The sequence below is a fragment of the Pipistrellus hanaki genome (genome assembly GCF_964339955.1).
Source record: "Pipistrellus hanaki genome assembly, chromosome: 1".
Classification (NCBI taxonomy): Eukaryota; Metazoa; Chordata; class Mammalia; order Chiroptera; family Vespertilionidae; genus Pipistrellus; species Pipistrellus hanaki.
In genome coordinates this window covers 171129241-171144232 of record NC_140503.1, presented here as the reverse complement: position 1 = coordinate 171144232, position 14992 = coordinate 171129241, and the positions used below count along the sequence as shown (strand labels likewise).

General features: G+C 37.3%; 1 protein-coding gene across 4 annotated transcripts in view; it reads right to left on the bottom strand.

Annotated features, from left to right (window-relative positions):
• The window catches only part of LOC311625609 (UDP-glucuronosyltransferase 2B31-like), a gene marked incomplete at its 5' end in the record, with an annotated part of 175748 nt that overhangs the window by 88669 nt on the left and 72087 nt on the right, over nucleotides 1-14992 (bottom strand). Inside the window, 3 exons of one of the 4 annotated variants that reach the window (XM_084890105.1) lie at nucleotides 10054-10588; nucleotides 13393-13612; nucleotides 14822-14909. The exons of 2 other annotated variants lie outside the window; for them this stretch is intronic. In XM_084890105.1, the coding sequence (XP_084746231.1) occupies nucleotides 10309-10588; nucleotides 13393-13612; nucleotides 14822-14909 (588 nt within the window). In that variant the 3' untranslated portion in view covers nucleotides 10054-10308. Of the gene's footprint in view, nucleotides 1-10053; nucleotides 10589-13392; nucleotides 13613-14821; nucleotides 14910-14992 lie in introns of those variants that run through there. One more of the 4 variants, XM_084890112.1, reaches the window with a different exon arrangement.

Here is a 14992-nt window from a genome sequence, read left to right as displayed (position 1 = left end):
CCACGACCAGACCCTGCATCTACACAGAGAGACTGTGCTGAAATTGAGACTGGGCACAAATGCACGGAGTTTATTTCCCATGATCAGACCCCGCACCCAAGCAAGGAGGCTGTGCTGAATTTGAACCTGGACATACAAACTCAGGGATTTTGTTTCCTTTGACCAGACCCTGTGCCCACACAGTGAGACAGCACTAAATTTGAGCCACAGTGCGTGGACAGGGGGAGTTTGATTCATGCAGTGCACTCTGTGTGACCAGAACCCACACACACAATGGGCAGCAGCACCACCTGACTTTGATTCAGGGCAAGTGCAAAGGGAAGGCTGTTTTATGCAGGGCAAGAGTGGACCTCCTGTCAACACAGTGCAACTATGCAACTTGGTCTTCCAAGCAGATTGAGGACCCTGACTTTCCATGCAAGAGGCAGCAATGAGCACCAGTGACTAGACTCTGTTTCTCATCGCATGTGCCAGGGATCCCTCATTCCCAGTGCATTCACCATAAGAGTCAGCGACTCCAATTCTTGGTTCATGCACACTCAAGAATCCTGATTCTCAGCACAAGGTCACACCAAGCAACAGAGACTCTGATACTTGATTTTGGCATGGACACAGGGAGCCTCTGACACCTAACATGCACTTAGGAACTTTGATTTTTGGAACATTCCGGGGGTGGGGGTGGGGGGCTCTGTTTCAGCATGGTGCAGACATGATCTTTGATTCTAGTTGCACACACGAGGCCACTCTAAGCGCCAGTGACTTTGACTCAGGGTGAGCATGGCTCCCACCAACCCACTGCAGCCACATGTCATGATGTCAGAGCTCTTCAGTGACACTCAGGATGCAAAGCCCCAAGTGCACACAGCCCAAGGCCCCTGCAACTAGACACTTAAACCTTCTGGTGATAGTCAGAATGGGGAGACAATGGGAAGCAATCCCCAGAGGAAAGAGGATTATTCATCAAGAAAGGAAATAAGTGAAACAGAAGCATGCAACATGACAGAAAAAGAATTCAGAGTAATGTTCATACAGTTCATACACCAGATGGATGACAAAATCAACAACCTATGCAAAAATCAGGGAGAAATTAAAAGTGATATAGCTACAATTGAAAATACCATGGAAGGCTTCAACAGTAGACTAGAAGAAGCAGAGAACTAAAGTAGTGAGTTAGAAGATAAAGTACAGAAACAAGCTCAATCTAAACAGCAATTGGATAAAAAAATAAAGAGCAGTAGAGCCTAAAGGAGCTTTTGGACAATGCAAAATGAAGTAAAATATGTATAATAGGGCTGCCAGAAGGACTAGGTGAGCAGCAATGATTAGAAAATTTATTTGAAGAAATGATGACAGAAAATTTCCCTAATATGGGAAAGCAAAAAGTTACACAAGTACAGAGAGTTCCAAGCAAGATGAATCCCAAAAGACATATCATAATTCCAAGCAAGATGAATCCGAAAAGACACATCATACTTTCAATGACAAAGAGAGAATCTTAGAGGCTGCAAGAGAGAGACAGAGAGATAGGTACAATGGATCCCCCATCAGATTATTAAATGATTTCTCAACAGAAACACATCAAGCTAGACGGGAATGGAAGGAGTTTTACAAAGTGTTGCAAAGCAAAGAACTGAATCCAAGAGTACTCTATCCAGCAACACTATCAATCAAAATTGAAGGGGAAATCAGGAGCTTCCCAGACAAACAAACAAACAAACAAACAAAAAAACCCGAAGGGAGTTTATCACTACTAAACCAGCAATGCAAGAAATACTACAGGAAATGCTGTAAAAAGAAGAAATAAAAAGGTTAGAAGGAACACAGGCAAAAAAATGGAAATGACTACAAACAAGTACCTTCTATTAATTACTTTAAATGTAAACACACTAAATGTTCCAATCAAAAGACCTTGAGTGGTTGAATGGATTAAAACAACATGACCCATATATATGCTATCTACAAGAGACCCACCTCAGAACAAGGGACTCACACAGACTGAAAGTGAAGGGACAGAAAAATATCTTTCAGGCAAATGGAAATGAAAAAAAGCTGGGATAGCAATACTTATATCTGACAAAATAGACCTCTGACAAAATTAAAGGCCATAACAAGAGATAATGAAGGCCGCTTCGTAATACTAAAGGGATTTATACAATAATAGGATATAATCCTGATAAAAATATATATGCATCCAATGCAGGAGCACCCAAATAAATAAAAAACTCCTGGAAGATATCAAGGGAGAGATTGACAATACAATTATAGAAGGTGGCTTTAATATACCACTGACATCACTGGATAAATCCTCTAGACAAAAAAAAAAAAAAAAAAAAAAAAAAAAATCAGGAAAGAAACAGCAATCCTAAATGGCTCACTAGGTCAGATAGACTTAACTGACATCTTCAGAACATTTCACCCCAAAGCCACAGAATATATGTTCTTGTCAAGTGCAAATGGGACATTTTCAAAAATAGACCACACATTGGATCACAAGCATAGTTTCCCCAAATTCAAGAAAATTGAAAACATACCAAGCATCTTCTCAGATCACAGTGGCATAAAATTAGAAATAAACTATAATAAAAATGATCCAAAAAACTCAAAAGCTTGGGAGCTGAATATCATGCTATTAAATAATGACTGGGTTACCAATGATATCAAAGAAGAAATTAAAAAAATCCTAGAAAATGATGACAATAAAAACAAAATAATCCAAAATCTATGGGCTACAATGAAAGCAGTCCTGAGAGGGAAGTTTATAGCTCTACAGGCCTACCTACAAAAATAAAACAAAAAAAGATACACACAAGAAAAAATGGTAATAAATCATCTAACTCTACAATTCAAAGAATTAGAAAGAGAACAATAACAAAAGCCAAGAGTTAGAAGAAGAATGATATAATAAAAATCAGAAAGAAATAAATGACATAGAGACCAAATAAAACAAAACCAAAAAACAAAAGATCAATGAAACCAAGAGATGGTTTTTTGAAAGGATAAATAAGGTTGATGAACCACTAGCCAGGCTCTCCAAGAGGCAAAGAGAGAGGACCCAAATAAACAAAATCAGAAATGAAAGAGGAGAAATAACAACAGAACCCATAGAAATACAAAGCATTGTTTAAAAATTCTATGAACAACTCTACTCCAACAAACTAGACAACGTAGAGGAAATGGACATATTCCTAGAAAAATACAACCTTCCAAAACTCAATCAGGACGATTCTAAAACTCTCAAAAGGTCAATAACTTTGGAAGAAATTGAAACAGTGACCAAAAAGCTCCCAGCATGAGCACCAAAGCCCCACTGGAACAAGTCCTGCCCCATAAACGTGTCTCCAGCATAGAAATTCTACAATTATAGACACAGCTGGTCCTCAGCCAATTGGCCTCGAGGTCAATTCCTCCCAGTGACACAAACAACAGTCAAGACTTAACTACAACAAGGCTGTACACACAGTCCACAAAGGGGTGTACCAAGAGTGTCAACTGGGAGGCTGACCCATTGAGCCATATAGGACATCCAGCACACAAAGTCACCCTACCAACTCTGGGAAGCAGTGAAAATGAGGATACAAGGAAACAGATCAAAAGAAAAGAAATGGAGGAGAATAAAAGACTGGACATAGAGTTCAAAACCATGGTTATAAGGTTTTTCAAGAATTTCCTAGAAAAGGCTGATAAATTTAATGAGACCCTCCAGGATATGAAAAAGGACCAACTAGAAATTAAGCATACATTGACTGAAATAAAAAAAATATTATACTGAGACCCAACAGCAGACTAGAGGAATGCAAGAATCAAGTCAAAGAGTTGGAATACAAAGAGGCAAAGAACGCTCCTTCAGAAAAATAGGAAAAAGAAGAGAATCCAGAAAGTTGAAGATAGTGTAAAAAGCCTCTAGGACAACTTCAAGCTTACCAACATCGGCATTATGGTGGTGCCAGAAGAAGAGAGAGAGCAAGACACTGAGACCTATTTGAAGAAATAATGATCAAAAACTTCCCCCACCTGGTGAAAGAAATAGACTTCCAAGTCCAGGAGAAATAATTATAATAATCTAACAATAAAAATTTACTAAATTTAAAAAAAAAAAGCGCCATGCTTTACTTAGCTCAGAAAAAACAAAAAACAAAACAAAACTGCTCCCAGCAAACAAAAGCCCAGGGCCAGACAGCTTCACAGGGGAGTTATATACCAAACACTTAAGGAAGAACTAAACACTGTAGTCCTCAGACTATTATAAAAAATTCAAAAGGAAAGAACACTTCCAAGCTCATTCTATGAAGCCAGCATCACCCTAATAACAAAACCAGATAAAGACAACACAATGAAAGACAATTACAGCCAACATTCCTCGTGAACATAGATGCCAAAATCCTCAACAAAATTCTAGCAAATCAGATCCAACAGTACATCAGAAAGATCATACACCATGAACAAGCAGGATTTATCCCAGGTTTGAAAGGATGGGAATCAATATCTGCAAATCAATAAATGTGATACATCACATAAACAAATTGAGAGATAAAAATCATATTTTTTATATCAATTGATGCAGTAAAAGCATTTGACAAAATCCAACACCCTTTCTTGATAAAAACTCTCAGCAAGGTGGGAATAGAAGGATCATACCGCACCATAATAAGAGACATATATGACAAACCCACAGCTAACATCTTACTCAATGGGCAAAAACTAAGACCATTTCCCCTAAGAACAGGTACAAGACGGATGCCACTGTCACCACTCCTGTTCCACATAGTACTGGAAGGACTAGCCATTCCTATCAGACAATAAGAAGAGATAAAAGGCATCCAAATTGAAAAAGAGGAAGTAAAACTGTCCTTGTTTGCAGATGACGATACTGTTCATAGAAAACCTTAGACTCCATCAAAAAATTACTAGATTTAATAAATGAATTCGGCAAAGTAGCAGGACACAAAATTAAAGCCAAGAAATATATGGCATTTTTTTTTTATACACAAATAGTGAACTTACAGAGAAACTAAAAATAGCAATCCTATTTACCATTGCCCCCCCCCAAAAAAAATTATTCATCAGTTTAAGCTGTTCATTATTTCCCATAGATGTGTGCGATCATGTGATATTTATCTTTCTCTGACTGACTTATTTCAATTAGCATAATACTCTCCAATTCCATCCATGCTGTTGCAAATGGTAGAAATTCCTTCTTTTTTTATTTTTCCACAGCATAATATTCCTTTGTGTAGATGTCCCACAGTTTTTTAATTCACTAATCTGCTGATGGGCACTTAGGCTGTTTCCAAATCTTAGCTATAGTGAATTGTGCTTCTATGAACATAGGGGTTCATATATCCTTTCTGATTGATGTTTCTAGTTTCTTGGGATATGTGAAAAACTATAGGACACTGAAAAAGGAGATACAGAAAGACATAAACAGATGAAAGAACATACCGTATTCATGGATTGGTAGAATCAACATAATCAAAATGTCCTTACTACCCAAAGCAATCTATAGATTCAATGCAATCTCCATTAAAATATCAAGAGCATAGTTCACAGACCTAGAACGAACTCACCAAAAATTCATCTGGAATAAAAAAAGACCCTGAGTAGCTGCAGCAATCCTGTGAAAGACGAACAAAGTAGGTGGGATATCAATATCAGATATCAAGTTGTATTACAAAACCACTGTTTTTAAAATAGCTTGATACTGGCACAAGAACAGACATATAGATCAATGGAATAGAATAGAGAACCCAGAAATCACCCAAACCATTATGCCCAAATAATATTTGACAAAGGAGGATGAACATACAATGGAGTCAAGACAGTCTCTTCAATAAATGGTGTTGGGAAAATTGGACAGATACATGCAAAAAAATAAATGAAACTAGATTACCAACTTAAACCATACACAAAAATAAACTCAAAATAGATAAGGACTAAAACATAAGATGGGAAACCATAAAAATACAAGAGTTATCCACAGGCAGCAAAATCTCAGACATATGCCAAAGAAATTTCTTCACTGATATTGCTCATAGGGCTATGTAAACGAAAAAGAAAATAAACAAATGGTACTACATCAAAATAAAAAGCTTTTGCACAGCAAAGGAAACCATCAACAAAATAAGAAATCCCACTGCATAGGAGAACATACTTGCCAATGTTGTATCCGAAAAAGGCTTAATCTCCAACATTTACAGGAAAATCATACAACTCAAAAAAGGAAGATAAACACTCCAATAAAAAAATAAATGGTAATGGACCTAAATAGAAACATTTCAAAGGGAGACATAAGGAAGGCCAAGAAACATGAAAACATGCTCAAAGTCTAATTATCCAAGAGATGCAAATTAAAATGACAATGCTGTACCATCTCACACCTGTCAAAATGGCTATCATCAACAAATCAAAAAACAACAAGTGCTGGTGAGGATGCAGAAGAAAAGGAGATCTCGTGCACTACTTGTGGGAATGCAGACTCATGCAGCCACTGTGGAGAATAGTATGGAGTTCCCTCAAAAAACTAGAAATGGAACTCCCATTTGACCCAGTGATCTCACTTCTAGGAATATATCCCAAGAAACTAGAAACATCAGTCAGAAAGGATATATGAACCCCTATGTTCATAGAAGCACGATTCACTATAGCTAAGATTTGGAAACAGCCTAAGTGCCCATCAGCAGATTAGTGAATTAAAAAATTGTGGGACATCTACACAATGGAATACTATGCTGTGGTCAAAAAAAAAAAAAAAAAGAAGAAGAAGGAATTTCTACCATTTGCAACAGCATGGATGGAATTGGAGAGTATTATGCTAATTGAAATAAGTCAGTCAGAGAAAGATAAATATCACATGATCTCACTCATCTATGGGAAATATTGAACAGCTTAAACTGATGAATAAAAACAGATCCAGAGACAGAGAAGCATTGATCAGACTGTCAAACCTCAGAAGGAAGGTAGTGGAGGGTGGGGGTAAGGGGGAGAGATCAAGTAAAGGACTTGTATGCATGCATATAAGCCTAAGCAATGGACACAGACAACAGGCGGGTGAGGACATGAGTGGGGGCGGTTGGGAAGGTAATTTGGAGATGAAGATACATATGTAATACCTTAATCAAGTGGTTGGCAAACTGCGGCTTGAGAGCCACATACGGTTTTTTGTCCCCTTGACTTTTTAGCAAAGGCCAGCTTAGGAGTACGCTAATTAAGTTAATAACAATGTAACTACCTATAAAGTTTAATTAAAAAAAAATTTGACTCTCAAAGAAATTTCAATCCTTATACTGTTGATATTTGTCTCTGTTGACTAATGAGTTTGCCAACCACCGCCTTAATCAATAAAGAAATTAAAAAAAAATAATAAAAAAACAAATTGTGGCTTTCACTTCAACCAGCTCAAGTCTGCCAAACTCCTCAGTGGCCAGTAGCCCTGCCACCTTTGACAGCTGGATGTTACATGGGCCACAGGTCTCATCTCTGGTGCCGAGCCTGGGTTCTGGGCCTCTGTCTTCAGAGGAAACGGACCCTCCTGTGACCCAGCATTCCCTCCTCTCTTGGCCTACCGCCCGTGGGAGCTGGGTCAGCTCCTCTCTTGACCTGGCCCTTCCTACTGGTTTGCAGGTGCTTTTTGTCCTTCTTTGATATAAGTCTCTTCCTTAGCTGGACCTCAGTTGGTAATTGCAGGTGAATGTTCTCTACTTTTGCAGTATTTCCCATCTGGCCCTGGGATAAGGTGGGTGACATGCTGCCTATTTAGCTGCCATTTTCTCCTCTGATATTTTAATTTTTAAATAAAACTTTGTGAACATGTAATTTACCCATCATTTAGTTGATTCATATAAAATGTACATTTCAATAGTTCATATTGTTTTCACCGAATTGTGCTACCACCATGTTCTATTGTTATGTGGAAGCATTTTCCTACCCCATGAAACCTTTACCCTTTACATGGAACTCCCTAATGTCTTACTCCCTAAACCCTATCTGACCATTAATCTGGTTTGTGTCTCTATAGGAGTAGAGGATTTCTTGTAAAACAGAATAATGTCATATGTGGCCTTTTGTGATTGGCTTCTTAGCAAAATAATTTAAAGATTTATTCATATTACAGCATGTATCCTTTTTATTTGCCAAGTAATATTCCATAATAAAGACATACCACATTCTTTTTATTCTTGCATTAGTTGATAGAAATCCCTTTTCCCCAATTTTGGCCACTATGAATAATTATTTTTAATATTCATGTGCAAGTTATGACTGAACAAGTTTTCCTTGAGTATACATGTGTTTGTAAATAGCTAAGTGATGTTGTGCCTTATTTTGCAAGAAGTGCGTATATATATATATATATATATATATATATATATATATGTACAGACACATACTATACGAACAGTCAATAAGTCCCTTTAGAGTATGAGTTCTACATTAACAAACCTGCAATTGAGACCATATATCCATTATCAAAGGCTGCAAGAGGAGAGAAAGCAACCAGGTGAATCTTTTTAAGGGGCTGTGAGGAAAAGAGAATTAGTTACTAAAGCCAAAGTCTATCATAGACAGCTCAATTTTATATTAGGAAACAACTAGCTATTGTTATATTTCTAAGTTAGCATACACTTTTTTATTGTTGTTATTGTTGTTAATCCTCACCCAAGGATATTTTTTCCATTGATATTTTTAGAGAGAGTGGAAAGAGGAAAGAGAGAGAGAGAGAGAGAGAGAGAGAGAGAGAGAGAGAGAGAGAGAGAGAGAGATTGACTATTTGCATCTAGCACATTGGTTCTCAACCTTTTTAATGCCGTGACCCAATACAGTTCCTCATGTTGTGGTGACCCCGAACCTTAAAATTATTTTAGATGCTACTTCGTAATTGTAATTTTGTTACTGTTAATGAATCATAAATATCTGTGTTTTCTGATGTTCTTAAGGCTACCCTGCTAGCAGTTCTCAACTTGTGGGTGGAGAGATATTTACATTACTATTCATTAACAGTAACAAAATTATAGTTATGAAGTAGCAACGAAATAATTTTATGGTTGGAGGTCACCACAACATCAGCAACTGTATTAAAGGGCTGTGGCATTAGAAAGGTTGAGAACCACTGCTCTAGCCACAAGAACCTACAACCAAGGTACGCACCCTTGACTAGAATCAATCTCGCAACTCTTCAGTCTGCAGGGTGACACTCTAACCACTGAGCCCCAGCTATGGCTCCACATACACTTTAATGGGAAATGACTTAAACTGGATGAGGGCAAATGACCTGGCATATTTTTAGGTAAGGAGTGATGCTGAGGCTGGATATACAGAAAACCAAGGAGCAGAAGGGGGCAGGAGCAGGAAGGAGGGCATAAATGAGAGTTAAAAGGGTGGACATTTGTAATACTTTCAAAAACAAAGATAATCCTATAATAAAAGCTTAATATGCAAATTGACTGAACAGCGGAATGACCAGCAGGACTACTGGTCACTATGATGTGCACTGACCACCAGGGGGCAGACGCTCAAGGCAGGAGCTGCTCTGAGACCCCAGAACCCAGGCCAGCCAAGGCAGGTGCCAGCAGGGCCCCCCTCCTTGCCGGACCCTCCTTCGCCGATTGCCTTGCTGTTGCCCCAGAGATCGGCCCTGATTGTCCGCCAGGCCTAGGGACCCTACCAGTGCATAATTTTTATGCAGTGGGCCTCTAGTATATATATATATATATATATATATATATATATATATATATATATATATATATATATATATATATATAAAACTATCCCCCCCCCCCCAAAAGAAGCATTAGTGGTCTCCCAAAATGAAATGGAAGGATGAATCATTTTACATAATTCTAACTATTGAATGATTTCTTTAGCAAAAGATAAAACCACAGAATTTTGTATCAGAATAAAGTTAAAATATTCAGAGTATTTGCACAGTAATACTGATATTGTGAAATAAGTCAGTTAGAGAAAGATAAATATCACATTAAACTACTTAATGTTCTTCTGTTTATGCCTAATGTTGGAAACATAATTAAGCTTAATTTTTGGTATAACTTTAAAATTAATATAATAAAATTCAATATATACCCACATTGTTTTATTGTTATTTTATTTTTGCTCTGTATTTTTTTTCTATTTGGCATGAATATTTTTAACAGTTAGACAGTAAGTCGCTTGAAAACAAATTTTGATTTGAGAAGCTAAATTGTGAAAAGTCATTTTGTCACAGAAAGTAGGAATCCATATGTTACAACTTCTTTGTGTGGAATAAACTGAAGGAGGCATATCAGCTTCAGGAGTGTCAGCTTCAGGCCTCAGAAACTACTCCCTTTTTTTCTTGTTTCCTGGTTTAGCAAACTTCTGGTAACAAAAAAGACAACATTTTGTGATGACAAATATAGCAGTTGCCACACAGGCCAGCAGGAACCCTATCACATCCAAAGAGTGGTACTGGAACCAGCTAAGGTCATAGGAGGCTGGCCGCAGGTGTTTGGCTCCTTTGTGGCGCATGACAAACTCGATCCAGAAGACTGCTCGATCCAGAGGTTTCATAGGCTGGTCATGATGAATTCTTGATAATGTCATTGCGTTCTCTTTATATCTAAAGGAGAATTACAAAAATACCAACATTGAAAAGAAGTTAACTTACTTAAGTATATCATGCCCATGAAAGGTTTTTGAAAATGTCATGAATATGATTCAAAATAGTAGCATTCGTTGAATTTACTTCTTCATAGATAGTTTGGACTTAAAATGGAATTTTCTGATAACATGTATTTTTAAAAGTGAAGATGGAAGTTGAACAGTTCAGTCTTTTCTAGCAGAGTAAATAGTAGGAACCATTGTTAGTGCTATAAATGAAATGGTGGAAATTCACTTGCAGAATGAATCTCATAAGGTGTTTAGTGGGAGTAGTGTCATCCTGAGTGAAATCCCTTCTCAGTATTCCCCGGACCTCCACTCTTCTCTTTGACCCTCTATTTTTCAATTGCCATTTCTTAGCCAGCATGGTTTCAGATATCAGATATGACACTTTCATGCTCAAAATTTCATGAACCGATCAATGGGTAAATAAATGAAATATATCCATACATAGACTATTGGGGACAAAAAAAGGGCTCTGTAATAAATCAAACTAAAAATAACCTCATAGGATGATCTGATCATAAAATTCTTTACTGGTAAGGTGGGTAGTCATGTCTCATTCTTACAAAAAATTTTATCTGTGACATAAGCAAGCCCTGCTCATTGTTTTTGTGCTTCTAGGTTCATAAACCTTTAAAATGTCAGATTATTCCTCTTTTTCAGACTCCTCAAAGGCATAACCACCCTCAAGAGAGCACATATTCTTATTAACTATCATGTAATCTTTCTTATGCTACCTCCTTAATCCCAGATGTATAAAAGAGTCTGAAAAAACAGTCATTCTCAGGAGCACTTGCTTCCTAGCATGTTGACTCTTTTGTTCAAATAACCTTATACAAAAAATTGAGGTTAGTTGCTGCGGTTCAGTTGGTTGGCCATTATCCTTTGCCCTGGGGGTTGCTGGTTCAATTCCCAGTGAGGTCACAACCCAGGCATTATGGATCAGCAGGAGGCAGCTGATCAATGCTGCTCTCATATTGATGTCTCTCCCTCTTTCCCTCTCCCTCTTAATTTTTTTTTTTAATTCTCTATGGGTTTGAACATTTCTTATGTTGACACTATTACTCAGCAATACAAAGCTATCACATGGATGATACTAAAAAATATGCCAAGTGAAAGAAGCCACTTGCAAATATATGATGATCTATTTGTCTGAAATACCCAGAATATGGTGATTTATAGGATAGAAAGTGGATTAATGGTTGTGTAGGGCTGGGGGATAGGGAATTACTTCTAAGGCATATGAGATTTCTTTTGGGTCTGGTGAAAATTTCCTAAATTTAGATTTTATTGACCGTTTCATTACTCTGTAACATACTACCTATATTTGATGTTTATACATTAAACATCGAATTTTATGATATGCAACACACACACACACACACACACACACACACACACACATATATATATAATTAGAGGCCCGCTGCACGAATTTGTGCATGGTTGGGGTCCTTTGGCCTGGCCGGAGATTGGGGCTAACGTTGGCTGTCTGGGGAAGGTTAATTGTGGAAGTGCACTGACCACCAGGGGCAGCTCCTGCAGTGAGCATCTGCCCCATGGTGGTCAGTGTGTGTCAGTTGACTGGTCATTGGGTTGACCGGTCATTATAGTTATTTAGGCTTTTATATTGTAAAGTATGTTAAAATAATTATAATAAAAATCACTTTTTTAAGTAGAAAGTTATTGTCAATGTAAGAACATCCAAACCTGTAGAGAATTTTTACGAGTTTATTGGAACCAAACTAATGACATATGTTGGGAACAAGATATCAAATGACCCTATGAAAAACAGTTTTGCAGTTGCCTTTATGCTTTTGAGTTTAAGGTTAAAAAAAAGTAAGATTACATGAAGTTGGATAAAACAAAGCAGGGATTGGATTACAGGATACCGTTAATAAGATTATGTGCTCTCTGGAGAGTTAATGACCCCACCATTTAAAAAAAAAATACATTTTTATTGATCTCAGAGAGGAAGGGAGAGGGAGAGAGATAGAAATATCAATGATAAGAGAGAATTATCGATCAGCTGCCTCCCTCATACCTTCCATTGGGGACCAAGCTCACAACTGCAACCTGGGCATGTGGCTTGGACTGGGAACCAAACTGTGACTTCCTGGTTCACAGGTCAATGCTCAACCACTGAGTGACGCCAGCTGGGTAGTGGCTCTTTTGAGGGGTATTATTTCTGGTATTTAAAAGGAGTATTAAGCTAGATGCAAAAAACAAACAAACAACCCCCCACACACAAAAACAAACAAACAAAAACAATGGGCAGGGCTGGTGTAAAAACCTTTCAGTAAATAAGTTATGGCCCTGGAGCATGTCTACTCATCAGTACCTTCACAGTTAGGAATTTATGATCAGGTCACCCTGTAGAGAACTTTCCATAGAAACCCCATTTTCCCCACACAAGATTTATAGTTTCAGAAATGTTTGGCACTAAATTTAAATACTTTATGCAACTTCTTCAGTTCTTCATTTCTTCATTCTATGGGTTCTATCATATTTTTAAAAAAGTGTCCTTGTAGTGAACAATATAACTTTGTGTATGCTTGTGTAGAAAATTGTTGCAGTAATTGATTACCTGTTCAATCAGGTTAAAAGAAACTTTGAAGTTAATGTCTGGTTGAAAATAAAAGCAAATTTAAATTGGTGAAATCATGTTAATAACTTTAAAATTAATCTCAGTATGGGATGAAACTTGTACTTGTCACAGACAAAAGAATCTATAAATACTATTAAAATTATGGTACTCACGATGGATCATTAATGACTGTCTTCAATGCATTGAGTAAATCTGCAGTAGACATAGTGTTGAAGTCCATTCTGACAGCTGCTCCCTTGGTCTCCATGTGAGCAATGTTATCAGGTTGATCCCCAAACATAGGGATGCCCACCATAGGGATCCCATGGTATATTGCCTCATAGATGCCATTGGTTCCACCATGAGTTATAAAGGCTTTGGTTTTTGGATGGCCTAGGATTGGGTGAATTTCAGTAAATTATTAATTATAAGTCTTAGAAATGAAATGAGAGTTGGTCAAGAAGAGCACTCAGGCACTGTATTCTAGATTATTATACACATGAAACTGCATTAAAATGTATTTTAGATCTCAGAGAAAGAAGAACTTTAGTTTCTGAAGAAGTAACTAGATACTGGTATGGCATTGTGACTTAAAAAATGAATATAATATTGCTGGGTAGACAAGATGAAAGAGAAATGCAAGTTCTGTGAAGAGCAGATGCTGAGTTGAGGGGCTCAATGGGGGGGGGGAGGGGAAGGAAACGTGTAATACTTTTAAACAATAAAGATAAATTTGAAAAAGAGAGAGCATTATAGGTAAAAAATAGCATGTGCAGAAAAAAAGGAAAAAAAGAAAAGGAGGTGGCATTTTGGAACATATTCTCTTAAAGAAATAGTGAAGTCACCGAGAATTACATGTGGCTGTCCAGGCAGCAGGAAATGTGAGAATGGTGACTCTGGAATCAGAAAAAGAACAGACCACACTTTATCGTGAAGTGTGTTGTTACTTCATGAAAAACATTATGGCTATTTCTCTATTGAAAATGGAGTCACTGGTAACAAAAGAGGTGCTCTTATTTTTTAATGGCAGTGAATTAATACCCATACAAAAGTGGAAAAAATAGAAATAAGAAGGGAGAAGTAGGAGGCAGAGTGGTAGTTATTGAAAAATGCTTTTTTTTTTTTTAAAAAAAAATACATTCCATTGATTTTTAACAAAGAAGAAGAGAGAGGGACAGAGAGCTAGAAACATCAATGAGAGAGAAACATTGATCAGCTGCCTCTTGCATCACTCCCACTGGGGATGTGCCCCCAACCAAGGTACATGCCCTTGACTGGAATCGAACCTGGGACCTTTCAGTCAACAGGCTGACACTCTATCCACGGAACCAAATCAGTTTTGGCTGAAAAAAATTCTTCATGAGAAGTAATTACACCTGAAATGAAGATCTTTGATTTCAGACATAAGGGAGGAGATGGTCTATAATAAAATGTTAGCTTTTCTTTGTTATCCTTTCCCCCAGGACTGGCAAACAAATACAAGGAAATTAAGTTTTATTTTTGAGTTTTTCTAAAATAAATGTTCAGTAATTTGTTTCTTTTTGAAGTATTATCACTATCTTTGGAGTTATTGTTATTTTGGTGTTTGGTTTACAGTCTCACCAAGAAGGTCATTCTGGGGGATCCACTTATAGAGCCGAGTATTTGGCCCTAAGGTATCTGGTTTCTTGCCATCAAATCTCCATAGAACCTGTTAAAGTAAAGAAAATATTTCATTCCATGAGTTGAACTAAAGGTATAGCATGTTAATATTAAAAAGAAATTAAGAAATAA